The following is a 27,602-nucleotide window of genomic DNA, read 5'->3' on the forward strand; positions in this document are numbered from 1 at the left end:
GGGGCGAGGACACACCTCTGCCACGTACTAGCAAAGACTCTAACTGGGCAGTTATTTAACTTCTCTGAGCTTCACTACACCATGAGCCATTGCCACAAGCTTATTTATGCAATTTTACTGGCAATAAATACTCGGGTTATTTCATGTTTTTACTGTCACAGCATTGTTTCATGAGCATTCCTGTACACATCTTCTGGTGTCCATATGCAAAGTCAACTGCACACAGATGGAAGACCCAAATACCGGAGCAAAACTATAAAATGTTCAGAAGAAAATATTGAAAGGTATCTGTGTAGGAGAGGATTTCTTAAATGAGACTCAAAAAGCATGCACAGGGTGTGCAGGAACAATGCCAAATTGTTGTTGTGACCCGCTGCACTTCCACTGTAGGGACCGGAGCTCCAGTTGACTTCACCGTCTCACCAATACTTGATTTCGTCAGAATTTCTCAATGTGGCAAAGCTAGTGGGCATAAAATGGCATTTTAAGTCTGTTTTTTTCCAAAGACGATGCTCACCACTTCTGTTTATTCACTGGCCACTTCAGCGGCCTCTGTTTCAAGTGTCTTGGTTTTTGCACATTTCAACATTGGACTGTTTGCTTCTCTGACTGTTTCGTAGGATTTCTTTAAATATTCAAAATACTAACTTTTTAGTTATTGTATGTGTTACAAATCATCTTCTTGCACTTTGAGGCTTGTCTTTTCATTCTTTGAAGGGCACTGTTTAAATGAAGAGGCTCTTCATTTTAATCTAGTGAATTTTATACTTCTGTTTCCTTGGTTTTGCACTGAGTCCATTTAAAAAGACCTTTCCTGTCATTCCTACCTCCATGCCCTCTCCCCTATCTGCACTACCCTCTGTCTAATCCAAAGCACCTCTATTCTTCCCTAGTACCTCTCCCTTATTGTGAATTAGCATCTGTTTATCAGGGAAAACATCTGGCCTTTGATTTTTGGGGTTTGGCTTATTTCACTTAGTATAATATTCTCCAGTTCCATCCACTTACAGGCAAATGCCATAATTTCATTCTCCTTTAAAGCTGAGTGATATTCCATTGTGTATACATGCCAGGATTTCTTAATTCCATTCTTCTGTTGAAGGGCACCTAGGTTGGTTCCATAGTTTAGCTATTGTGAATTGAGCTGCTATAAACATTGATGTGGCTGTGTCACTACAGTATGCTGATTTTAAATCCTTTGGCATAAACCAAGGAGTGGGGTAACTGGGTCAAATGGTAATTTCATTCCAAGTTTTCTGAGGAATTTCCATACTGTTTTCCATAGTGGTTGCACTAATTTGCAGTCCCACTGGCAATGAAGCAGACATTATTACCCTATGTGCATATATGATTACACAACTGGTGTAACTCCTCATTATACACAAACAGAAGAATGAGAAGTTATACTCCATTTACATATGATGTGTCAAAATGTATTCTACTGTCATGTAGAACTAATGAGAACAAATTTTGAAAATGCAAAAAAAAAAAAAAAAAAAGTCCTCTCTTGCTTAGAGGTCATGCAGATATTTCCCTGTATTTTCTTCCAAATACTCTATAGCTTTGCCTTGCATACTAAGGTCCTTAATAAATCCAAGAGCATCTGATTTTGTGGTTAGTGTGAGGCAGGGAGTCCAGTTTAAATTATTTCAACTACTAACTATTCCAGTACTGCTTATGGAAAGTTTTCTCTTTCTCCCCAGATCTGCAGTACTTGCACTATCAAGTAATGTCCGTCTATGTATGAGTCTGTTCTTTTGCAAGTATATAACTTTTGATAGTACAATTTATGTGTGTCTAGACTTGATGTCAAAAAAATCTTATTTTATGTATAACTAATTAGAACAAATAAAATAATTTTTAAAAATCTTACTTTCATTAACATCAAAGTGCTACATATGTTTTAGTCTGTTATTATTATTAACTTGGGATGGGATGCACTGTCATGCATTTACCCCAATTTCTCCATTAGTCATGTCAAGGAAACAAAAACACAAAGCTTCCCTTACCTCCAATGTCAAACCTCCCACAAGGGGACCTGGGGTTGTGGCTCAGTGAGAAAACACTTGCCTTGCACACACAAGGCACTGGGTTCGATCCTCAGCACCACATTAAAAGAAAAAAAAAAAAACTAAATAAACACATCTCCCACAAGGCTATTTCTAAATATCTCTGGGTCTTAGACTAGGCTACAGATATGAGTCATCTTTTCAATATTGAATCCTGGTATTTAACTTTCTGTTTCAGATACTTTAATCCCTATTTTAAACAGTCTCTAGCTCTTCCAGTTTTACATGGTTTGTGTCCATTACATAATGCAGTAAAAAATTAAACACCAAAAATATTCATACCAAAAATTTTGTCTATTGAAGTATTTGAAGGCAGTGTGCAATTAAACACCGTGAATTGTCTTTTTAAGCGCTGTGGAATGTCATTTCGACCACCTCCAGGGTGAATCATGGCGGCTATAAGCTGCACATCAACAATAGTAGTGAAGTCTCCAGGCTTATCCAAGCTGTACATTCCTTCCATTTCCATCATCTGTCGTACAATCTCATTAGTTATCTGAAATTTCACACAGTAATATTTTTGTAACATATCATACTCTTCCATAGCTCCTATAAAATACCAATGAGATCAGCAGAAAACACCCAACTCCTACCAAGAAGTGTTTGTGAATGTCGATGATCACCTTCAAGGCAATTTGGCCTATATAACCCACCCAGGAACCCTACCCCATAAGTCAAACATGTCTGGTGCAAGTCCAGTTTGATCTTCACCACACAGATAAAACTAGTTTCCAAATAAATTTAGATGGGTGATTAGTGGAAATTTGGTACAATCACAAATGTACTTAGAGTTATAAGTTTTACTATTAACATCCTTCACACTCAACAGTCAACACTTCAAAATACTTCAGATTAGAATGTAGGATGGTGTCAGGCCTGAGCTTTCAATAGCATATTAATGAATGTTTTGGGTTGGGCTTTTATGTGCTCACCTTATCTTCTCTGCAGCTTCTGACACTGCTAACACCTCCTCGTTCTTGGAATTATTCCATTATTGGTTTCAAAGGAGTCATTCTTTCCAGGCTCATCTTGTGACTTCTGGACTGCTGCCCAAGTCACACTTTACCCACCCATTCCTCACATGTGAATGTTCTCCAAGAGTCTGTCCTTGCCCTCTTCTCTTCTTGCTCTTCCAGGGGACATCACCTCAACCCTACATGCCAAAGAATCTCAACTCGGCAACTCTAACCTCAGAATCCCTTCTAAGCTCCACACCTGTGTATCCAAATTCCTGTTGGGCATTTCCAAATGGACGGCACACCAGAACCTCAACTCTAACACTTCCATCCAACCAACATTTAATGAGTGGTTACTGTGTGCCAGCTTCTCACGTGGCACAGACAAAAATCCCTGTCCATGGAGTATACGTTCTCGTGGTGGGAGACAGAATGTACAAATGTACGCTTATGTGTGAACAGAATGGAGTACTGTAAGTGTTTGAAGAAAATAAAAGGGAGAAATGCAGCCGGAAGCTCTCAGGCTGTCAGGGAATGCGAAGAGCAGGGAAGGCTTCACCCCACATCACATATAAGCCAACATCTGAGGAGGCGAGAAAGCCTCCGTGCAGACACCCAGGGGAAGGGCATTCCAGGCAGAGGGAAGAGCCAAGGCCGAGATGCCCAGTGAGTGACATACCAAGCACGCACAGGATCAGAAAACATGGCTGGGGCAGAGTTTGGGGGAGTGAGATCAAACTGCATAGGATCTTTGGATCATGGAAAGGATTTTAACACTTACATCCTACAAGTCTCAGAGGATTTAGAGCAGAGGACTGTGTCGTGATCTGACTTGTGTTTTAACTGGTTGTTTGTGTGAGAACAGGCTGAGAGGGGCAAGGGACACAAGGAAGCATCAAAGAGTCATGGTGACAGCTGGCACCAGTCAGCAACCTAAAGATGACAAGGGTTCCAGACCCAAACATGCCTCCCCTCTCCCCACCTTCCAGGACTGCTGAGGTCAGTCTGCTCTGGAGCAGGGAAGGGCCATGCAGATCTATCTGGGAATCCATCACAGGGTACCTGCCAAATTTTAAGGGGTATCTGAGGTGAACAGGGATAAAGAGCAGCACAGGACCAACCCTGGAGAACTTCAGGTAGATGGTGTTTGGTGAGCCAGTGCATGTCAGTGGGACCCCACCAGGAGTGTGCCCAGGGCTGGCCACACTGGTGAGGTCCTCTAACGGGGAGTGGCTCAATCAACAGATGACCACAGCTACAACTGAGGTGTGTGGCAGAGTGAATAAATAAATGGCCTGTTTGTTTGTTTATAGTGCTCAGAGAATGCAGAATAAGAGGTCAGAGCAAGGAAGAAGACCCGGGGAGAGGAAGAAGAAAGAGAGAGCCCAGAAAGCATACTGAAACCAAGTAGCCAAAGAGACAGGAGCGAGTCATTGTGGGAAACTACGCAGGGATGTCAAGAAAGGGGAAGTCAAAAAAGTCTAAGAATCGCAACTAGTCTTAATAACATGCAGGTTATTGACATATCTAAAAATAATGATTAAGCATCATCTATGTGAGATACTTTAGTCATACCTGATCTCCCCACTCATTAATCACAGGCATGTTAATATCATCAATAAATACAGTCATTTTTCTCCCTCCTGGTGGCCCATATGTGCTTCCCATTCGCTTATCCACATAGCTTTCAATCGTTCTCTAGAGAAAAGGAAATGGTTTGTCTTATGCATTAGATTGTACTCCATGTTTCTAAAAAACATGAACATTTTTTTCCAAATAGAATATAATTTACTTATGTATTTAATAAATGTAAATAATGCTGGGCATGGTGGCACACACCTGTAATCCCTGCGAATGGGGAGGCTGAGGTAAGAGGATCTCAAGTTCAAGCACAGCCTCAGCAACTTAGCGAGGCCCTCAGCAACTTTGTGAGACCCTGTCTCGAAATAGAAACTAAAAAAGGACTGGGGATGTGGTAAAGCACCCTGGGGTTCAATCCCCAGTAGCAAAACAAAACAAAATAGGTGTAAATATAATTATTAAGATACACGTTACTGAATTTTTAAAAACAAGTGATGAGAAATGTTAATCATGAATTTATATTGAAATAAATATTCTCCAAAGTTCCATCTCAGCCTCAGCATTAGGCCAAAATATGTTATTTGGATTTGGTCAACCACCAATCACAAGAAGGCCAACTAACTGAAGGCTAAGAGCAGCCCTGGTTCATTCTCTCTTTCTCTCTCTGTATGTGATATTCACAGATAGAGCCCTAGTTAGTCCTTTCTGTCTCTACATATACATGTATATGTATACAGATATATAAGTCATACACAGTTTATTGTAAACAACACTTAAAATTTCCATGTTTCCTGCTGCAACAAATGATGGATGTTTACCTGAAACATCATTGGTTCTGTGGCAGATGAAAAGTTTAGACTTTTGGACAGTTGGACCTCAGGATCATACTTTTTCAAATAGGCCTTAATCATTACAGTTTTTGCAGTTCCCTGCTCTCCCGTGAGCAAAACAGCCTGCAATTGAGATAACCATGGTGAGAGGTATTGTCAAATGTTTAGTTTCAAATGTCTTTAGGTTCTACTGGCTATTCTTGCCTCCTATAAATTGATGCAATGAGTTTTTAATTGCTGTTTGGAATCACACCTCCATCAAAATAACTTCTAGCTGAATTAAAAGATTTAAGTGTAAAATGCATATGGTCCTACAGAAGAAGTACTGGAAGAGAATGTGATTCGTTATTTCATGAGCATGAGGTTGCGGACGAGACTTAGAGCAGATTATCCACTTTCCAGTCAGCTGGGGGTCAGCGGCTCAGAGGATGCTGAGCTGGAGAGTGCCCTGGGACCAGGAGTTCATTTGCCAAAATGTTTCCCTCCATCGTTTCCCTCCAGGTCCTTGTCTTGGAATTCAATTTTTCTGTCTGGTGCTTTTCTGTGACCGTCTAAGACCCTTTTAAACTTACTTTATGCTGTTTTGCGATGGTGTCCATCAAAAAACTTGTTCTAACATTGTCAACGTTTGGAACCAAAATTGATGAATATTCTGGAACACTGTCGGTTGGATAATAGTATGGCTGAAGTTTCTTGTTCCAGTGCTCCCAATCACCTATACAATGAGTAAAATTTCATCTTATGGAAAGTGCATTCTTCAAATGTGTCAGAATACAAAAATGTAAGTGCTATAAATGATCAGTTGGATCATATAAACATTTAAAACACTTTCCTAAAATATATTACTGTATCTGCTAATCTAATGCTCCCTTTCTTTCCTGACAATAGTAACATATCTCCTTTTTTACTCAATATCTCTGCTAAGAGATTTATTAATTTTATTGATCTTTTCAAAGAACTATCTTTGGGTTTCATTGATTTTTTTGCCTATTATTCTATTTTCTGTTTCGCTGACTTCTGTTTTAATTATTGTTGTTGCTTTCTTCTGGTTACTTTGGGTCTAATTGAAACCTTTATTCTTTTGTAATACAGACATAAAGTGCCATAAAGTCTCCCTATTGATAAATAGTTTATGGCCCAGAATAGTAAATGTTTTCTCTGCTCTTAAAGAGAATGTACTCTCTTCTGTTTGGCAGTGGACTGTTCTATATCTGTCAATTATGTAAAATGGGTTGATTGTGTTGTTCAAATCTTCTATATACTTAACTCATTTTGTCTATTTGTTTTATTGATTATTGACAGAGCATCGACTCCTTTCTGTAATTGTGGATTTGATTCAGTTTCTGCTGGTCTCTGACACTTCCTCCCTGTGTGGATCCTCCTCTCCAGTGCTCTGCTCTGCCAATTCTAGCTTCTTGGCCTTCCCAAAATCCACCTTTGCCTCCACATTTTGGAGAGGATGCCAGTTCTATTTGGGTTTCCCTCCCTGAGCTGCTGCTGGAGAATGCCTTCATGTAGTATTGTGGTAAAATCTTGTTCACTGCTCTCAGCTATTTGAGTTATGTGCTGCCTATTTCCAATGTCTGAAAAACATTGTTTTATACCTTTTGTCCAGCTTTATAATGTAAGAGGTTAAACCCAGTCTCTATTACTGCATCTTATCTAGAAGAAAGTTTCATACTTCATTTTAAATCTAAAAATGAAGTATCTCTGAAAGTGTTCATGTCCATGAAATTAAAAAAAAAAAAAATAGATGGATGAAGGATGTGCTAATGAATAACTAGTTAGAAATCATATGGAATAAATATATTAGAGTCCTTCATAACCACCACGTATGTAATAGTTTCATTCATTTCCTAGGCATGTGCTCAGGCAAATAAATTTCATCAAAAGTTGTAATTTTGGGGCTGGGGATGTAGCTCAGTGTTAGAGCACTTTCCTAGCATGCCTGAGGCCCTGGGTTCATGCCCCAGCACCACATACATGCAAAGTGATTATTTAGAATGTGGGACTGACATTTTTCGTGCATTTCCACACTTGGCACCATGAAGAATCTCTGTTCTCTATACTGCTTCCTTTCCTCCGTGAGTCTTAAGAAAGCAGATGATATAAGAGGCGTTGCTACTTAAGCCAGATTTTACTCCAAAAGGAGAAGTCAGGAGTCTCTACACCAGTTCCTGACATGATTAACACACAAACTTCTATGATCTTTCACACATATGCCCTTTGAAAAATGGTATTAACAATTATGTTCCTTGTCATTGGTTTACCATCCCCCCCCACAGAAGAGTTTATAGAAGTTCATATTTTTCCCATTTAAGTAGGGTATGGTAAAATTTACTGTAGTTACCATAATCGGTGACATAGAACTCATACATGGTTTGACTGGTGCCTTTAGGTATTTCTGGTAAGTCTAATTTGCTTTCATGATGTCGTAAATAGACTTCAAGTTTTTCTCTGCTTTCCAGTTCCAAAAGGGCTCCTAAACTCCACATTAGGCCAAACACGAATAATTTATGAAGATGCTCCACACATGAAATACCACCTTCTTCTTTGGAGGGAATTAAACCTTCCAGAAGATTGAGAGACTGAAAAAATTTTAAGAGACATTTTTCTCAATTAAAAATTTTCGGGTAGCGACTTTGAAATAATAATTAAAGAAGGTAAGAAAGAAAAGAGGACAGTAATGTCTCAAGATCTTGCTCGATCGTTGTCCTATAGCTCTCAGCTTTTGCAAGAAGGCCACCCACTTGGGACAGGCTGGGTGGTCTAGAGGAACACTAACTAATTCATTGATGTGGGTCTCATGTATTATTTCCAATGTACCTGGCCTCACTGGCTGATGCCTCTCTCCTGGAAATCAAATCATGGGTAATGATTTAGCATGGGTAACGATCACCAGTAGACTAGAACTTGGAGAGCCCTTAAAAATCTATGATTAGTTCTGTTTTTCTTCAAAGACTAATAAGGAAAATTTAGTATGGAAAGAAGAATGCCAACACATTTTTGTTTAAAGATTTTCCATATCTGATCTACCCTAAATTTGGAAAGTCCATATTGCCAAGTTTTCCTGACTGCCACAAACTCCTTTTTGTACTTTTCTGTCAAACTGCTGGCTTGGTTTATTTATCGTGATGGCTCTTATCATTGGACACACTCTCTGGAACCAATAAGTAAACTTGACAGTGAGGAAGGTGGCTCATTCCTCTTTCCCTGCTGACATCCCTCTGGGGAGTTGTTTTTGTAGCAATGTCAGTGATCATTTGTGAGATCTTTAATAGGAATCCAACTTCTCAGGGTACAGTGCATATTGTAAAAAGATTTCTATGGCATTTGCCAGTCAATGGATGGAACTGGAGGCTACCATGCCAAGTCAATCCCCAAAACAACCAAAGGCTGAATGTTCTCTCTGTTATGCGGATGCCGACTCTCAATAGGTGGAGGTTGGTGGTGAGGGTGGTATTCACTGGATTGGGAATAGCTCAATTCACAATAGCTAAACTATGGAATCAACCTAGGTGCCCTTCAACAGGTGAATGAATAAAGAAAATGTAGTACATATACATATACATATACATATACACGATGGAATATTACTCAGCCATAAAGAATGAAATTATGGCATTTGCCAGTAGATGTATGAAACTGGAGACTATCATGCTAAGTGAAATAAGCCAGTCCCCAAACACCAAAGGCCAAATGTTTTCTCCAATATGCAGATGATGACTCACAATAAGCAGGGGGAGGGAGGAGTGGAGGTTTACCAGATTGGAAAGGGAGGAATGGGGGGAAGGGAGGTAGGACGGGAATGGGAAAGACAGTAGAATGAATCGGACATAACTTTCTATGTTCATATGAATATACGACCAGTGTAACTCTGCATCATGTACAACCACAAAAATGGAAAGTCATACACCATGTATGTATATGTCAAAATACATTCTACCGTCATGTATAACTAAAAAGAATTTTAAATTTAAAAAAAAAAGATTTCCATGGACTGCATGAATTTTGTTTCAGATTGCTGTTAACTGCCACTGAGTAAAAGTAAAATCTCAAAATCTGAGTAGAAAATGTAAAAAAAAAAAAAAAAAAAAAACTTACTTGCGTAATATAATTGCACTCTAAGAGCTGCATTTTGGGACTGAGGCTTAGTTTCATGTATGTATATGCATCTTCAAATGCTTTGTCATACAGAGTCAGGAACACAGTAGATTCCTGAGAAGTTCGCTTCTTCAGCCATGCCTGCAGCGGAGAAGCAGAACCTCTGTTTATGAGGAAAGTGCAAATGGCCAGGCACTGGGCAGGTTCCCACCCACCTCCCGTCCCCACCTGCAATATGGGCCTCCAGGTGAGAGCGGAGCTGCTGATATAGACCATGCCCATCCTAGAAACTGTGGCTGGAGAGGCATTCTCAATGTTGTGGACTTCAAACAGAAGCTTGCAACTCGGGGCCATGGGAATACGATCCCCATTAGCCAACGTGAGCGTTTTATTGTCATCCAACACAGAATTTAAGTTCTCAATCCAAATGGCATCCACCGGGCCATCTAAAATGAGGAAGATGTTTTCACCTGCAAACAATTAAAATGGAAAATCACTTTTTTTTCCTACAGATAATGAAAACAGAAGTCTAAATAAATACCGTGTTATTGATGAACTGGCAAGGGAAAATGAGGGCAGAGGGGGACTCATGTGCACCTTTCTTAGCTTTCAGTGTTTTTCTCCAGAGAGTAGAAAAAATCCCATCTGTCCAGTCATTGGTAGCAGTATCCAGCCTGCCAAACATCTGGGGTGCAGTGATAGCTTTTGGATTCATTCGCATTTCTCTATGAGGCCTTCCACATTCTGTTAACGCCTTCATCAGAATTGTTATGACTGTCGTCTTCCCAGAACCACTGGGCCCAAGAGTCATCAAGCCATGCCGCACCAGAGAGGTCTCGTATAACTACACGATGAACAATAAGTTGAAAAAAATGAAATTTATGAGTCTTCAGCTGACATCCATAGTAGCTAGTTGAAATTTAAAAAGGTTTTAAATGAGCTCTCATTAAAGTAACTAGTTCAGTATTTAAAAGATGTAAAAAGGTTATTTTACTAGGTGCTGATAGCAAATTAGCACCACATTACAAAACAACCTATGTGATAAAGTAATGACAAGGTGGGACTTGAATTACGTTTTGGAATAGCATCAATCCGAGATCTACTTTTTGCTCCTCAAACTATGCCTTGTGATTGTGGTTTGCGGATTGAGAACCAGCAGTTTCTCCACATGCAAAATTTTCTCTGCGTGCAATAGGACCATATCGCCCCCTAGTGGTAGAAAGCGGCAACTCCATCCACTATGGTGAAGATCCAGGATTCATGGCGGGCCTTGATGCTCCTCAGAAGCACGTCTTGAATGGGATTCCTGAGCAATTTCCCCCCGCCCCCTCCCCCCGGGGAGTGCTCCCAGGAGAAATAGAGAAGGGCATGGGAAAAGCAGGACAGGGATGGGAAGAAGTGAGGCCAGGTGTGATTGAGGATACCTGCAGAGCAGAGACTTAAGCATGATCCTGATGGGGACTTTCTGATGTGAGCTACACCCTGATGACTGTTCCACCTGAAAGAGGGGAGCTTGACTTTCCTTCTCCATCACCTATCAGTCCTTATTTAAGGAGAGGCTGACTTGAGGACAGGGACTGACTCTCAGGCACTGCCTGCCCATTGTGCCTACCCACCCACAAAGTGGCTCCTGTCCTCCTTTGCTATCAGAAGTGAAGGCACAGAGAAGTAGCACATGGAAAGGGTAAGCAGGATTCAAGGAGATGAACTAAGAGCACATCAGGGGACATCCTGCCTGTAGGTCTCTTAATAAAAATAAGAAGTCAAAGATCTCAAAGTCTGAGTTGTTCTAGCATTTGGGATAGAAATGTATTACTATTATAACCCATAGTTCAAAAGCAACAGAGACACTAGCTGTACCATCACGTTCAAGAGTAATGTTACTAATACCCAAGATTCTATTCTAGAGTCACTGGTAGACTAAGATTGTAGTACTCAGTATACTATATGTATATCATAAATAAAATAATGTTTTGCCAAAAAATTTAAAAAATTCTAATGGTTTCCAGTACAGTGATAATGAAAAAATAATTAAACTTTCCTCCATGTATTTCCTTATAAGATTTGGATATGTCCCATATACTTGCATGAGTTATAATTTGGTGGAGAACAGTGAGTTAAAATAAGAATTGTTATTTTATTCCAAATGATATATATATATATATATATATATATATATATATATTTCTTTTTTTTTTTTTTTTTTTTTTTTTTTTTGGTATCAGGGATTGAACTCAGAGGCACTCAACCACTGAGCCACATCCCAGTCCCATTTTTATTTTATTTAGAGACAGGGTCTCACTGAGTTGCTTAATGCCCTGCTGTTGCTGAGGCTGGCTTTGAACTTGCTATCCTCCTGACTCAGCCTCCCGAGTCACTGAGATTACTGGGTACTGTGACACCATACCCAGCTCCAAATGCAATTTTTAATACAATTTCTGCTCCTTCATTTTTCCAAAAGCCCTGGGAAACACCCGTCAAAGCAACAAACTCATAGAGATTTGAGATTGTATCTCTACCATAGTTCCTTGAGTCCACAGGTGATGTGATCAGGTGGATGGAAAGAAAGACACCAATGTAGATGTAGGTAAAGGACACAGCATGGTGCACAGAAAGCAGGAATGAAGCAGCAAAGGAGCCCAGATTCCTAAGGCACTGGGCCCCTGGAGACATCCCGCTGTGGGCAATCATGCCACACTGGCCACTGAAGTCAGCTGGGTTGTCCCAGCTCACATTCCAACTATTTTTAGGATTCTGGTTACTATCCATCCTTCTCACCAGGTGTAAGTAACCACCAGACTGGGTGCTTGTTTTCTGTGAGGCAGGATAAACCCACACTTTCTCTCTAGGACTCTCCTTGCAACATGTGTATGCAGCATTTTAATTTAGTTTCAACACTTCCATCAAATAAGACCCAAATCATGTTGTAGTCACACAGTGATCTCTAGCAATACCACTTATTGTTGCACTGACAACAGACTGAAATGCCCTTACCTGTACAAGTTTGAGGTTCCAGGGTGGGTGGTTAATCAACCCTTCTAGCTGAACCTGGTTGGCGACGGCAGCCTGCAGTTCTGCATAAGTATTACTGTCCAGTTGTAATCCCGGAAACAGATCGTTAATTAAGCTGAGGAAAAGGGGTTCATCCTCATCAACCTAAGATGGCAGAGATTAAAATAACCTTAGTCAACGAACACGTATCCACCGGCGAGGACGTGCAGGCACGCACCACCCTGTGCCCAGAGAATCACTCCCTACTCACCCAGTCAGACTTACATTCTCTAGTGCCTTCTTCTGAACATCACCACTGAACCCACACTGCACCCAAAGTTCCTTGGCATTTGATATCTACAATCCAGCCTTGATCTGCTGCTCAAGGCCTGACTTTATTACTTCATATGAATATTCTGCTTCTCAGACTGTGTTCACATTGACTTTTAAAAACATGCAACTTATGTTCCAATGCCATGAGACCCAACCTCAACATTTCATTTAAATCAGGACATTACATGATTTCATCCAATATGGACTGGAAAGCCCCATTAGAGCAGTGTGCTGCCTGCCTGGTGAGTAGTAAGTTTCAATAAACTGACTCTTTCTTCATCAGTTGTGTCTTTAATACATAGGTTGCCCCAACCTATAATCCCTTCTGATTTATTTTTATTTTTATAATTATTTTTATTTTTACAGAATGCCTTTTGATTCATTGTGCACAAATGGAGTACAACTTTTCATTTCTCTGGTTGTACACAATGTAGAGTCACGGCGTTTGTGTAATCATACATGTACATAGGATAATGACAATTGTCTCGTTCCATTATTTTTCCTTCCCCCCACCCCCTCCCCTACCCCCTCAATTCCCTCTACACAATCCAACATTCCTCCATTTTTCCCTTACCCCCTCCCCCGCACCATTATGTATAATCATCCCTTCTGATTTTTTCCTCTTACTCTCTGGAAATTCCCTGATACTTTCTTAACTTTTTGCTAGAAGTTTCGAGAATACCATTACAGAGAGGCAGTGAGGTGCCCTGGAAGGAGCAGAGGATTTGGCATCCCAAAATCATGGATTTTTGTTTTGGCTCCTTGGCTTACAGGTGAGTCCTCCCTCTCTCTGAGTCTTTGTTCTCCCCTGAGTCAAATGACAATAAACCGGACAGCCACCCATATCAGGGAGCTGCCATGAGGCTCAAGACAGCCCACCTCAACAGGCTTGCAACAGTAATGAACTACACGGACACAGTGGACAGTTTCTGAAATTAGCAGGTGAGCTTCTTAACAGCCATTTCCTCCTCAACCTGTATGCGCAGGGCATGGACACGAGATGTGACATGTAGAAGCCCTTGAACAAGTACCAAATGGACCTGTCCGTCAGCTCACTCAAACCCGTCTGGCTATAAGTGTGACGGGCATAAAAGCAGTAACATGACTCCTATAATTCCCATGGCAAATTTATAATACATTTTTGGAAAATAATAATGGTATGGATGTTCAGGGAGGAACATATCTGAATTTGTGTACAAAGTTCTCAGGGTTTCCTGTGAATCCAGATTTCCGTGTTTAGCATCTGTGTTCCACAGTGGAGAAGTGGAGTGAAAATCTGAGCTGGAGCCACCGTGGACCCATTTCACTGCACACAACAGAGAGGAGGCACTTCAGTCCTTGCTGGTCATGCAGGGTAAACGGGGTCCTTTACCTTCCTCTGGAAGCATGCCCATTAACTCTCTATTAGTGCCCACAGCTCAACACGAGCCGACCCCCACTACCAATGGACTAGAAAGAAACCAGGGCAAAATCTTGGAAGGGAAGAGAATTCAGAAAAGAAAGATACCAATTTAGAGAGGTTCATATCTCTTAGTCCTCTCATGACTGTGCTTAATTCACTGTCTTCTGGTCTGGCTCTTTTTTGAGATCCAAGTGTCCTCAATACAGATAGAATATTTCTCAATCCAAAGTCATAATGGACCTACGTGGGAAAAGAGGGGCGAAAGATTATGGAGTTGAAAAACTCTAAATGCAAGCTCACTCCATACGAATAGGTAGGTATTCTGCTGTCATTTTAGTAGCTGAACTGCAAATATTGGGAGTTAAATTCTTGTCCTTTTCCTTTGACTGAGAAACAATCATTCCATTGGAAAACACAAGCCATATGATACGGGGTTCACACCCTAGATATCTTTTGAGAACGATACAGTCTGAATGATGCACAGTAAATATTAAATGCACTGCCAACAAGTTGCATATTCCATGAGACCATTTGCATAACACTCTTGAAATAAAATTATAGATGGAGAAAAGATTAGTGGCTGCTCTGAGTTAGGGATGCAGGAGAGAGAGGGGTGTGGCTCTCGAGGAGCAGCATCTGTTACCTTGTGGTGACGGTTCCATTCTGTGTGTTAACTGTGGTGGTCATTACACAATCTTTGCATGTGACATAGTTCCAATACAACTATACACACACGCACACACCCACAAAGAGTGTGTATAATGGGTGAAACCCTGATACACTCAGTGGACTGTCTGGGGTCAATTTTCTAGTTTTGTTATTGTGCTATCATTATGAAATGTGGGCACTGGGAGAAACTGGGTAAAAGGTACACACCTCCTCTATACCTCCCTACAGTAATTGAGATCCTGTGACTCTCAATTATTTCCAAATAAAGATTTTAAATATATATATATATATATATATATATATATATATCTTCAATAGGTCAAATTAATTATAAGCTGGTCAAATTAATTATAAATACACTTAGAAAAGGGTCAATGGGTTTTTTTTTAGTTCACTATCATTTATTGAGGTAAAATTGCAAAGCGGAAGACTAAATTCTATACCTAGGAGAAAAATAGACATATAAAGTTACCTGCTTGGTAAGTTGCTCTTCACAGAGTTTGTAAAGAACATAGAACTTTTGAGCCAAGATAACATTTTCAAGAAAACCACAGCTTGCAAGTTTCACTCGCATAATGATCTGAAAATTAACATATTGAGACTTTTTTCAAGAACTTTAAGGGGGAAAAAAAGGTAAGGGAGACAAACGATGTTGTGCTTTAAGTCCTGGGCCGTACCTGTCTGTCGGGAACCATCATGGCAACAGTTCTAAACTGAATTTTTAAGTTTTCTGGCAGTTCCTGGCGCCCGGCATATCCAGGGTTCTAAGAGTTAGAATATATTTTTTTAATTAATGTTACAATTTCCATTGTTGATTCCTGAATACAACACATTCCCTATTCTTAGTTCAGATTCCACAGTGGTGTGAAAAATATCAGATTCATAAAATGTCCTTGCTTTCCCAAAATGTATATTGGACTATTCATATTTAATAATGTACATATCATTCCATATATATATATATATATATATACCCATTTTTATTGTATTATTAAAGCCATACACAATTTTGTGTAGCAAAAATTAAGCATCTATGTGTCTATTCATTTAAAAACTAGAAAAGAAAATGAAAGAATAGAAAACTAAGTAACTGAATAATGATGGTGTAATATACATTGTTGAAAGAGGAGAAAATTTTAGGATTTTATACTGAACAGCTTACTTAGATAATTTTTTGGGGGGTGGTAGGTGGGTGCCAGGGATTGAACTCAGTGGCACTCTGCCACTGAGCCACATCCCCAGCTTTATTTTGCATTTTATTTAGAGACAGGGTCTCGCTGAGTTGCTCAGCACCTTGCTCTCACTGAGGCAGGCTTTGAACTCATGATCCTCCTGCCTCAGCCTCCCAGAGCTGCTGGGATTCCAGGTGTGCACCACAGTCCAGTTTACTGAGGTCATTTTTATTTCATCTCATTACTATTCTTTGCAGTCATAGTTATAGTAATCAGGCTAACAAAGGACCTTTTTAAAAACACACACACAGGAATGAAAGGAAATAGAGAAGGGAATAATGAGGAAATGCTACAAAGGATGAAAGTAGAGGAAGGAAGGAAACTAAGTCTCCTCGTAAGTAACAAGAGATAGAAGACAAGACAGACCCAGAAGTCCCAAAGGAAAGGTTGGCAGTTTGAAGACAAGTAAGGCAAATAATGGTCAGTTTGTTCTAGGACAGTCCATTACAAAACCTTTGGTCCCTGGCTGGGCACTCCTGTAATCCCAGCTGCTCGGGAGGCTAAAGCAGGAGAACTGCAAGTTCAAACCAGCCTAAGCAACTTGGTGAGACTCTAAGCAACTCAGTGAGACCCTGTCTCAAAATTTAACAATAAAAAGGGCTGGGGATGTAGCTCAGTGGTAAAGTACCTGTGGGTTCAATCCCTAGTACCAAAAAGAAAAGAAAGAAACAGCCTCTGAACACGTACTAGGTTCTGTCAGGAGGCCAGGTATCTTGCTAAGTGCTAGAAGCAGAGATTTCTGGCTGTTCACCATATTCCTCCTCCCCTTCCCTAACCACACGTCTCCACCCAGACTGCCTGGCAGCTGGGGTGATGGGACTCTCCACAGTGAGAGGCAGAGGGACCGATAGTGAAAGACCCTCCGTGACTGAAGGGGGCCAATTCAATCACTTGGCTGCCACAAAACACAGATGCATAGGCAGTGTCTTGGGTCATAAAGTGACCTTGAAGATGAAAACCATGATGGAGAAGAAACACAGAAAGACCTTAAGATCTCACCTACTAAGTGACTGTTTTTTCGCATCTCGGTTATTCACAGCCTAATTAGCAATATCCAATTAATATTTCTAATATTATTCTTAACCCAGGAGGATGTTAAGTTTCTATTAAATGCTTTTAGGCTATAGTTTCACACTGAGTATATTTCTTCATCCCATTTCCTGATTTATAACTAACCTCTGGATTGTTATTTCCTCTTAACTGCTTTCTTGCGTGTTGGCTAACAACAAAATTTATCAGAAACTTTTCTGCTGCTGTTTCCCATAATTTATCTTTGTCCACTGAGACATATGAAAGAGAATCCTTTGTGTCATCTTGCAACTCAGAGATTTAATTTAATATGTAAAAGCATTAACATGGGTTCAACATCAACTTCGTTTCCCTGATTCACAGAAACTCGTTTCTTCACGTCTTTGGATTTCCAAATGCTAAATCCCGAAGTTCTGCCCACAATCACATGGCAACTGGACTTGTCACAATTCCTTTGATATAGGACCTTGTTAAATTATTTTGAAAAGTTTGAGTCATTTCCTCCTGTTAAGTATCAGGTTCTGAGCAGTTGGGTTCTGGTGGCAGACACACAATAACCACATTCCCCTACTGGCTGTGTGACTTGAGCAAGTTTTTCAGCGTCTCTGAGCCTCAGGTACCTCAACTAAGAAATATCTACCCCAGACAGCTGTCAGACCCGCAGGATGAAATAATGCACATGCGTAGTCATCAGTGTCACTAGCCAAATATTTCACATTCCCTTCCCTTCCAGCTGCATGGTAGGGCTGTACTTCCCTGTCCCCTTGAAGTTAGGTATGGTCAGGTACACTGCTTTAGCCAATGAGACTTGTGACTTTGTGTCACTTCTAGACAGAAGTGCTGAGCCATGGCACAGCTCATGTTTTCTTTTACCTCTGCTGTACCAGCCAGCAATGACTGAGCTAGTGACTACCTTGTCAGAAAGGGTCCTGGAGTAAAGTGACTACCTCCCCTACCCCAGCCAACCCACCGCAGACATGTGGCATGAGGGAGAAATAAAGGTTTGTGGTTATAAGTAATTATGTTTCGGGGATTGTTTGTTACTGCAGTATGGCATGAGTTGTGCTGATTCAGTACACAAAACATTTAGCCCAGGACCTTACACATAGTAAGTGCTCAATAAACAGTAGTTATTGTTAGTAACATGTTACTATTTCACCTTCTATCTGGGCTATTTTTACTACTCAAAAAAAAAAAAAAATGTCAAGGGCTGGGGATATAGCTCGGTAGCAGAGCCCTTGCCTGGCATTTGTGAGGGCCTGGATAGATCCTTAGAACTGGAAGAAAAAAACAAACAAAAATCACATAAGAGTTTGTGACTCCTGGATAGTTACTTACCCGCTAATACATAAATATTTTTATTTAACTCTGTAACAATTAGATGAATCAAATTGCATTTGAAGCCTGTGTTCTTACCATTGTTAAGAAGATTCCAAATTCTGGATTTAAATCAACACAATCACCATCAGAAAATATGAACTGTTTTTTTCTCTCTTTTCTCGCTGTCAAAACAATATAAATTTGTTGTGCCGCCACTGATAATACAGGCAATTCAATTCTGTTAAACTCATCAAAACAGCCCCAGGAACCTGACTGTGCAAGACCTGGCATGAAAAACAGTTAATTTGTAAAGTTTTACTCCATCATATACCTTCTCCATAGCAATCACTGCTCCAAAGTGCTTCCAAACATATATTTAAACACAATTTAGGTAAAATTTCATATCTGGCTCTTTACAAAGACATATTGAATTCCAAGGATAAGGAGATTCTTAATTATTTGTATGTCATCACCAAAACAATGAAAATAGCACACTGTCAAAATCAAAATATAAAATACATCATTCAGGGACGCTGGAGGGTGATGCAATTTGCTCAGTCCTGAAGTGGGATAGAGATGGAAGGAGCCATAGTGTTCGGGGGAAATGACCCCCCACCTGGGTCAGAGCTCTGTTCTTTCCTTATTGCAGTGAGATAGAAACGTCAGGATGCAGGGCAAGGAAGAGAATGGCCAAAGGGATTTTTATTTATTTCTCACAAAACCCAGTACAAAGGCAGAGCTGGCTGTCATGGACATTGCTCCTGTCTCTCTCTAAGGATGAAAATCTTCACTGCCTTCAGTACGTGAAAGGCTCTTATTTCTTTTACTGTTGCCCACCCCAGTCTTTCTTCTCTCTCCCTTGGGACTATCCGCTGCATGAACGATAGAATGTATATATCTATCCCTGTGAGCCTTAAGTTCTTCTGTCAGTCTTTCCATCCCTTTCTGCCTTTGCAATATAATCTCTTGCCTGGGTATTCTGCTACTTTGCATGTTCAATTTCCAAGAATTCCAATTATTGTTTCGAAACAACCTGTTTTTCTTTCATTGATGGAATGTGATCAATTCCTGAATCTCTCTGCAGCTAGGAATTTTACTTACTTCTGAGTTCTCTTCTGTTTCCCGTAGGTCTCCTCACAGTCTTGGGAGCCTTCCTAAGTTCTTCAAATATTTTGTAAGACTGTTCTCTCTGCACAATGGTTTTCGAGTGTGTTTTTCCTCATCTCAAAGGCAAATTCCTATTTGCAGGGTGCATGCCTGCCCTTGGTGCCTTGGAGAAAGGGATGGCAGAGGCAGGAGAGCGTCCCCTCTGGACTTGGAGCTTGTCATCTGACCCACTCCACTGGCCCTGCCTCTCTGGCCCGCCCCCATCTGAGGTGGAGTTACCAGGCTGCCACTTCAGAGAGCTGTGTCACACCTTTGTATGAAGCAAGACACTGGAGACAACCACTTCTTTTCCTTTTCCCCTGCCCTCTTTACTCTAACTGACCTTTCGGGATTACCTTGTGCTCTATCCATTTCTTTCAATCATCTTCCAGCTCTGGCCAGGAATGATCTATGGAGGAACCCTTCTCTCTGATTAGAAAATGACTCTTGGGAATGTTTTCTCAACATACCGACAATTATAAGAAACAATATAAAGGACACCCATGTACCTACCTACCAAATCTTTCCTGCTTCAGATTTCATTCTAAAGAATAGAATATTACAGAGTTCAAGTTCACGAATGTCCCTGTGCATCTATTCCCCTTCTGTCTTCAGAGGCAACTTCTATCCTGAACTTTATATCAATGGCTCCTCCTCATGGCTTTAAAATATTGCTCTTTTGCTTGCATTTGTGGATGCTACATAATTTGCTTCTCCAAAATTTATGTATGTCTCTCTATCTGTAGAGAATACTGTACATATCCTCCCGTAATTTGGTTTGCTCAATATTGTTTTTCTGGGATTTATCCATGGTGATACACGCAGATCTAATTCAGTGCCGTAGATCTTTGTGGCGCTCTATTGTACAGTGTTTCAATGCATAAATATACTAGTTTAAAAATTCATGCTCCTCTCAAAGGGCACTGGGGTTATTGCTAATGATTTGCAGTAACAATGCGGCAGTGAGGAGTGGAAATTCTAGGTCAAATAAGACATGCCAGGTGCTGCCACTCTCTCCTGGTGAGGAGACACACTGCCCAGCCCCGGCAGCACTAGGGGGCAGATTTCTACACTTTCTAACCTGCGGCAATGTTCGTTTGCCATTCTCCATTTCTACCCATCTGGCAGGAGCGAGAATGGCAATCTCATTATTGTTTTACTTTGCTTTTCTTAATGACTGGAGGAGAATCTTTTAAATACTGGATATTAATCTTTTGATAGTTGTACATGTTAAAACGTTCTTCTTCCAGTCTGTAGTTTACATTTTCTTCTCCTATTTATTTAGTTTGTAGCACTGTGTATTGAACCCAGGGGCATTTTATCACTGAGCTAACATTCCCAGCCCTTTCATTCATTTATTTATTTATGGTGCTAGGGATCAAACCCAGGGCTTCATGCCACTGAGCTACATCCTCAGCTCCTCAAGTTCTTTTAATTTTTTATTTTGAGGCAAAGTTTCACTATATTGCAGAAGCTGACCTTGAACTTAACGATCCTCCTGCCTCAGCCACCCAAGCCACTGGAATTGCAGGCATGAGCCACCATACCAGCCCTCTTCTCCTTTTTATCAAATAAAGACTAAAATATTGAGACAAGAGCACTCTGGTCATCCCATTTAAAGTAGTGGCTGGACAAGTGAACGCCGGATATTTAACACATCATAGGGAAGTTCCAGCGTTTCTCCCCAGCTACTTCTCCCTCCTCCCTATTCCAAGAGGGACGGCTGCTAACTTGAACTTTGTGGAAAGATCATTTTTTTAAAACTATCTACATATACGTAGATATATCTATGTATAACATATTGTATACACATATTACAATATACAATAGGTAATATTTTAACATATATGTATATATAATTTTTGTTTTTTATTTTACCTATTTGCAATGTTAAATAAAATTAATTTTAAATAAACTTGATCATATTCTGTGTGTTTTTGCAAGACCTTCCTTCTTCATGACAAATTATATTTGTGAAATACCACATGTTCTTATTCATCTGCAGAAGCTGAAAAAGTTGATCACAGAGAAGTAGAGAAGAGAACAGAGGTCACCAGAGGGTAGGAAGGGGCAGGGTGAGGGATGGTGAGAGGGCAGAGCTCCAGCCCCAAAACAGTGGAGGGGAGTAGTTCTGATGTCACACAGCACAATAGGGCACCTGGAGTCTATGACAGTGAATTATACATGTCAAAATAACTAGAGGAGGAGCTGGGGTTGTGGCTAGTGGTACAGCGCTTGCCCTCACACGTGTGAGGCACTGGGTTCGATCCTCAGCACCACATAAAAATAAATAAATAATGTAAATGTTTAAAAAAAATAACTAGAGGAGAAGAAAGATGCCAATGCATAGTAAGGAAAGTATCTGAAGAAAGGGAATGTTAATCACCCTCATTCAATCATTAAACATTGCATACATGTATTGAATTACAACAGTGTTACCCAAAAATAAATATAAATATGACTTGTCAATATTAAAAATAAAACTGATTTCAAATAGACAGATATTATTTGTGAGATTGTGTTATATCAATGCATCTCATTGTAGTTACTCATTTGTAATGCTGTACAACATTGTTAAATACAATTTCATATATTTTTCTTTCCTTCGTATGTAACATGTAAAAGACATGTTCACCATTTATGGATCCAGGCTACCATGGCCCACCTGCAGGGTTGTCTCCACTTATGGCTGTCATGAGCAATGCTGCCGTGAACATTCACACACGCTGTGGTGCAAAGTGTTGTTCATCTGAACATACACCAAGAGTTGGGTTGCCAAGAAAACAAGATGTCAACATGTGTATGCTTTTTAACCTGATGTTGCCTGACTTCCCAAAAGGTCTTATACTCCCAGCAGGGGTGGATGAGTGTTTCCATTGCCTTACATCCCTGCCTGTGGTCAAAAAGGTCACGCTTAAGTTTTTGTTAGTGTGTTAAGTTCAAAATGGAATCTCATTATGATATGCATTACTTGGTTGCTGTTCGGTTGGTTTTCTTCATCTGCAAAATGCCTTTACCTCATTTTTCTATTACATTTTCTTATTGATTAGTAGACCATATATATACATATATAGCATGCTAACTCTTTATAGAAAGAAATGTAAAATTTCTTTTCCTGTGGAAAATGCCTTTTCCAAATTTCTGGCATGGCTTTTTACTTTCTTTTTGGTATCCACTGATGGACAAAAGCTTTGAATTTAAGTGAGGCAAGTGAACAATTCTGTTTTCTCTATGGTTTGTGGGGTTTTTTTTATTTTAAAAAAGACTTTTCATTCTAAAAACAAAGATACTTTTTTAACCTTCTAAAAACTTAATAGTTTTACTTTCCACATGTAGGCATTTATGCCCCCAAACTGATTTTTGTGTATGGTATGAGGCAGGGATCCAATCCCCTTGATAAGAATTAGTCACCAGTTATCCCAGAACAATTTAGTATGAAGTCCACTCTTCATCAGTGATTTACATTTATCCATATGCCAAGTGTCTGTAGCCTGTTCCTGCATTCCCTACTATATCCCCCTGATCTAGTTATCCATTCCCATCCCAACATCACACCCTCTATTATGTTCTAATGGGTATATTTCTGAAAATTTCATTTTATAACTTTTCTGTGATTTTTAGAAATAAATTTGATTTGCATAACTTTATATTCTAGTAACCTTTCTAAATTCTATTTTTCTATTGATTTTTTCAATTTTCTTTACAGTCTGCCATATCAATTGAAATGTTGAAATTGTATTTCTTCCTGATTTCTTATTTTATATTTCTTTCTTTTAAATTTTTTAATTAAAATTTTTTTAATTTCTTATTTTATCTTTCTTCCTTTGGCTCATTCTTTCTTCCTCATCTTTGTGTTTCTGTGGTTCCTGTTATTGTTTTCTACTTCACTGGCTAGAATTATAATGCAGTGATGAATAGAAGTTATAATGATGAGAATCCATGTCTTATACTTCATCTCAAAGAGAAATCTTCCAAATTTTCAGCAGTATATGCTGTGGATGTCCTTTATAAAGTGAGCCACGTGGACAGATGTCTAGAGAAGAACGTAAGAAACAGAAATGACAGGTCTTTGGTGTCTGAGCACCATCGGGAAGGTCGATCAGGCTATGGTCCAAGGAGCGAGGGAAAAGCCCTGGAATGCAGTCAGAAGGTCAGAGCAGTGCAATGGGGGCATGGGAAGGAGCGGGGCTGAGCATGTAGGGCAACAGGACCACCACCAGGAATATGGCTTTTACTCTGAGTGAAGCCACTAGGCAGCTTTTAGCAGCAGAATGTCAGGATCAGGTCAAAGGATCACTAAGGTGCAGCTTTGAGGCTCGAACAGAAGGGCAAAGGGGAGACAGGGAGACCAGTTAGGAGGCTTACTGAAATGGTCCAGGTGAGAGACCAGGGTGGTTAGATTTGGGGTACGTTTTGAAAGTAAAACCAATAGTGTTTGCTGACAGGTTGAATGTGAGTGAGAGAGAACACAGAGGAGTAAAGGAGTTTTTCTGTCCGAGCACCTGGAAGAACGGAGTGGAAAATGAAGAAGACTATGGAAGAAACAGAGAGGGAGATCAGGAGTGTGGTTTTGGATCGAGTGAATCTGGACCTATGACACTTTTAAGCGGAGGCATCCAGTTGGCATTTACATGTATGAAGCCAGAGTTTCAAAGAGACATAAATTTGGGAGTCATCCTACAGATGGTATTTAAAACTTGGGTTTCCCTGAGATCACCCAGAGAATGCATGTAGATAATAAAGAGATCTCTAAGGACTGAGCTCTGAGGCTGAAGTGCCCTTGAACGTTTGTTTGTATGTTTTTGTTTTGTTTTGTTTTGTTTTTTCTGTCCATCTAAACTCACCTCTTACCTACCTTCCAGGATTTTCTCAAAATTTCCCAAATGCCAATGGCCACCCTCTTCTTATTTTCCAGGGTTGCTATGCTTTTCAAAAAATGTTTCAGTGTAGTGGGATTTCACACCCAAAGGGAAATCCCATATTTCATCAATTTGCTATCTTGCTTTTACCTCTTCAACTGCTGTTCCAGCCCATTACAGATTGATTCCACTTTCATAACCCAATATCCACTCAATGCATGGACTACAACACCAGCAATAAACCATTAAAAATGATCGTATTGGACCACTTTTGATCCAGAAAAATAACCATATCATATAGATCAACCTATACTAATGTTGATTATGTGGCATAACATTTTAGATTTATGTCAAAAAATAATGCTAATGAGCATTATTACTTTACCCCAAAATAATAAGCATTATTTCACACTTGCCTTTGAAAATCCTTCCAAGGCCTCTGAAATCCATCTGATCTGAGCAGTTGAACACAACCACGTACTTCCCCAAACACCTGCCCATATCTTTGGTGGTTTCTGTTTTGCCTGTGCCTGCAGGTCCTGCCGGGGCACCTCCCATGTTCATTCCCAAAGCCTGCGCTAATGTGATGTAGCATCTGCAAGTGTCAATCAGACAAAGTTTTGTGAGTGCCAGATAATGAGCAAAAGGCCAAGGTGATGATGGGAATGGGCTGTTTATTTTAGAGCTTGAGAATCCCACACAAAAGAGGGGACCAAACAAAGGAGAGGTTGGAGAAGTCAAGAGGAGGTTGAAGATGGAATTTGATAGTTGTTATAGTTTTACTGGGAAGCAGACCTACTTAAACATTTAGCTCAATGTTCTAACACCCAATTTAAGTTGATTCCACAAACACTTACTGAATGCCTTCTATGCACAGCATATTGAACTGGGCATTGTGAGATAGACAAAGATGAAAAATTCCCAGGGCTTGCCCAGTGTCAGACACTGGAAAAAAGGTGAGGGGATCTACTACTGACTGATCATTCCAACTTGGCCAAGAAACTTCACTGTAGGTATCAATTTCCAAATATGAAAACACCTGGAAACTGAATCAGATGATATTCAAGGTACCCTCCTTCTTTGCAATACTCATAACTTCCTTTATAGTTCTCAGGATATTTTTCTATTTTGCAGTCTAAAATTCATTAATAAAATGCTCACTGCTGATATTCAAGCTTGCTTTTATTCTTCCATTTTTTTCTACTTCATAAAAATTTAATGTGTATGTTCATTTAAGTAACAGCTATGGTTACTGGATTGTTAGACTGGCTTTGATGAGCTGGCTCAGACCCAACATGACAACAATATGCTGGTTAATATTTCAAATGCAATTATAAAACAATTTTAAGCATGTTACTTAATTACAAAATAAAATAACAAAAACTTGGTTTTCTACCTATCTGTTAGTGGAGTAATAACAAGGCGATCAGTGCATCCCAGAAATTCATTTTGGTAAACAAAATCAACATCGGTAATAGATACCACAGTTTGATCCAAATCTTCCTTAAAATAAAATCTACTCTGTTTCAGCCATTCAAAATCGGTAACTGACTTGATGTGCATTTTTACCTTAAAAACATAAATACAAAAAATGTTACAGCTTGCATTGCAATAGTCCAAAACTCAAGCTTGTGGGCGGTTTTGATTCACTGGCTCATGAACACATTCTTCATTTAGCAAATGTTTATTGATTTCCTTTCTTGTGCTTGATGCTGGGCTGGGTGGACAAAGACAGGTAAGGTTCCTGCCTTCTGGAGTTGACCAAAGGAACAGGCAAAAGACCACAGTGAAGCCAGGAATTTCCATACTGTGTGAAAACTCTGCCAGAGAAATTCCAAGTTCATGAAAATATGTAGCAAGAGGCCCTAATCTAGTCTAGGAGGTTAGAGAGGGGCTCTGAGGGAAAGACACATCTAAACTCACACCTGGATAAATAGTTGGGATCAGCCAGGGACATAAAGGGCAAAAGCCAGAAGATCTCCTTAGCTTGTTTGAGGAACTAAAAAAGGTCAGTACAACAGGGGCACCCAGGGCTCTGGAGGAGGGACGAGAGCTGGGGCTTCGCTGGGCCAGGGGGAGGGTTGAGGGAGGGTCTTCGTGGCAGTTGGAAGCCACTGAAGATAGGAGACAAGGAAATGCATGGTTATATTGCACATATCTTCCTGTGACAGCATACTGGCCATGCCACCAACCCTTCTGGTCATCAGCATACACCTGCAGGACAAGGCATCCTGGGCTCCCACCACCATGAATGCAGACTCTGGTATTTGGTCCACTAGAAGAGACAGAAACCAGGCAAGCACCTCTAGAAACTCCATTCTACCAACTGCATTCTGAGGTGTTCCATGACTTTTCAGTGGTAAACTTGGAGAGACCTCCCTCCTGCCCCCTCAGCAGAACTGAGGAAAGTGGTGGGTGGTCCTCTTCACTGCTCTTGAACTCAGCAGGCCCGTTTCCAGGTTATTCAGCTGATACTAAGGAATGAACCTCTGGCCACTCAAGGTCAGCTCTCCTCTGACCAGCTGTCCCTATGGCTTGCTATTAGTAATCTTGTTTTCTGTCATTTTTTGTTTGTAGCATTATTTATGCCTATGCTACCCCCTCCAGTTAGGGATGCTGGCTTCCCACCTAAAGTGCCATATGTACTCATAACTTTAAAAGAGCTACTTCCATGGGCTGGGGATATAGCTCAGTTGGTAGAGTGCTTGCCTCACATGCACAAGGCCCTGGGTTCAAATCCCCAGCACCGCAAAAAAAAAAAAAAAAAAACGAGATGCAAACCTCACGAGGCCAGTGGTAAACACAACAAAAACTGTTCTGTAGTTTTCGTTGTGTGGGTTTCCCATTCTACATGGAGAGTAAAGCTCTGCTCAGCACTTAGGGTTTTGTTTTTCTTGCTTTTTTGTTTGTGGGGCTGGAATCAAACCCTGGGCCTCATATGTGCTAGGCCAGCACTCTATCCCTGAGCTATGGCTTCAACCCAGCTCTTAGTTTTACAAGAAATTTCTTCCACAGGACTTAAGCTTTAGAAGCCAATGAGAGATGCATGAATATCCTCACTAGGATGCTCACAGCAGATAC

The 27,602-nt window shown here is 40.2% G+C and overlaps 1 protein-coding gene across 1 annotated transcript in view; it reads right to left on the reverse strand.

The window, feature by feature from the left end:
• The window catches only part of DNAH8 (dynein axonemal heavy chain 8), a gene marked incomplete at its 3' end in the record, with an annotated part of 249,573 nt that overhangs the window by 120,609 nt on the left and 101,362 nt on the right, over positions 1–27,602 (reverse strand). Inside the window, exons 39-53 of the mRNA XM_079148326.1 lie at positions 25,918–26,090; positions 24,932–25,116; positions 18,613–18,800; positions 15,613–15,699; positions 15,408–15,515; positions 14,372–14,506; positions 12,535–12,696; positions 10,138–10,384; positions 9,769–10,010; positions 9,541–9,681; positions 7,787–8,024; positions 6,009–6,151; positions 5,425–5,559; positions 4,601–4,723; positions 2,352–2,565 (exon numbers count right to left, since the gene is read on the reverse strand). Coding sequence (XP_079004452.1) covers positions 2,352–2,565; positions 4,601–4,723; positions 5,425–5,559; positions 6,009–6,151; positions 7,787–8,024; positions 9,541–9,681; positions 9,769–10,010; positions 10,138–10,384; positions 12,535–12,696; positions 14,372–14,506; positions 15,408–15,515; positions 15,613–15,699; positions 18,613–18,800; positions 24,932–25,116; positions 25,918–26,090 — 2,521 coding nt within the window. The remainder of the gene's footprint in view (positions 1–2,351; positions 2,566–4,600; positions 4,724–5,424; positions 5,560–6,008; positions 6,152–7,786; positions 8,025–9,540; positions 9,682–9,768; positions 10,011–10,137; positions 10,385–12,534; positions 12,697–14,371; positions 14,507–15,407; positions 15,516–15,612; positions 15,700–18,612; positions 18,801–24,931; positions 25,117–25,917; positions 26,091–27,602) is intronic.

Source organism: Sciurus vulgaris (assembly GCF_902686455.1).
Source record: "Sciurus vulgaris genome assembly, chromosome: 7".
Classification (NCBI taxonomy): domain Eukaryota; kingdom Metazoa; phylum Chordata; class Mammalia; order Rodentia; family Sciuridae; genus Sciurus; species Sciurus vulgaris.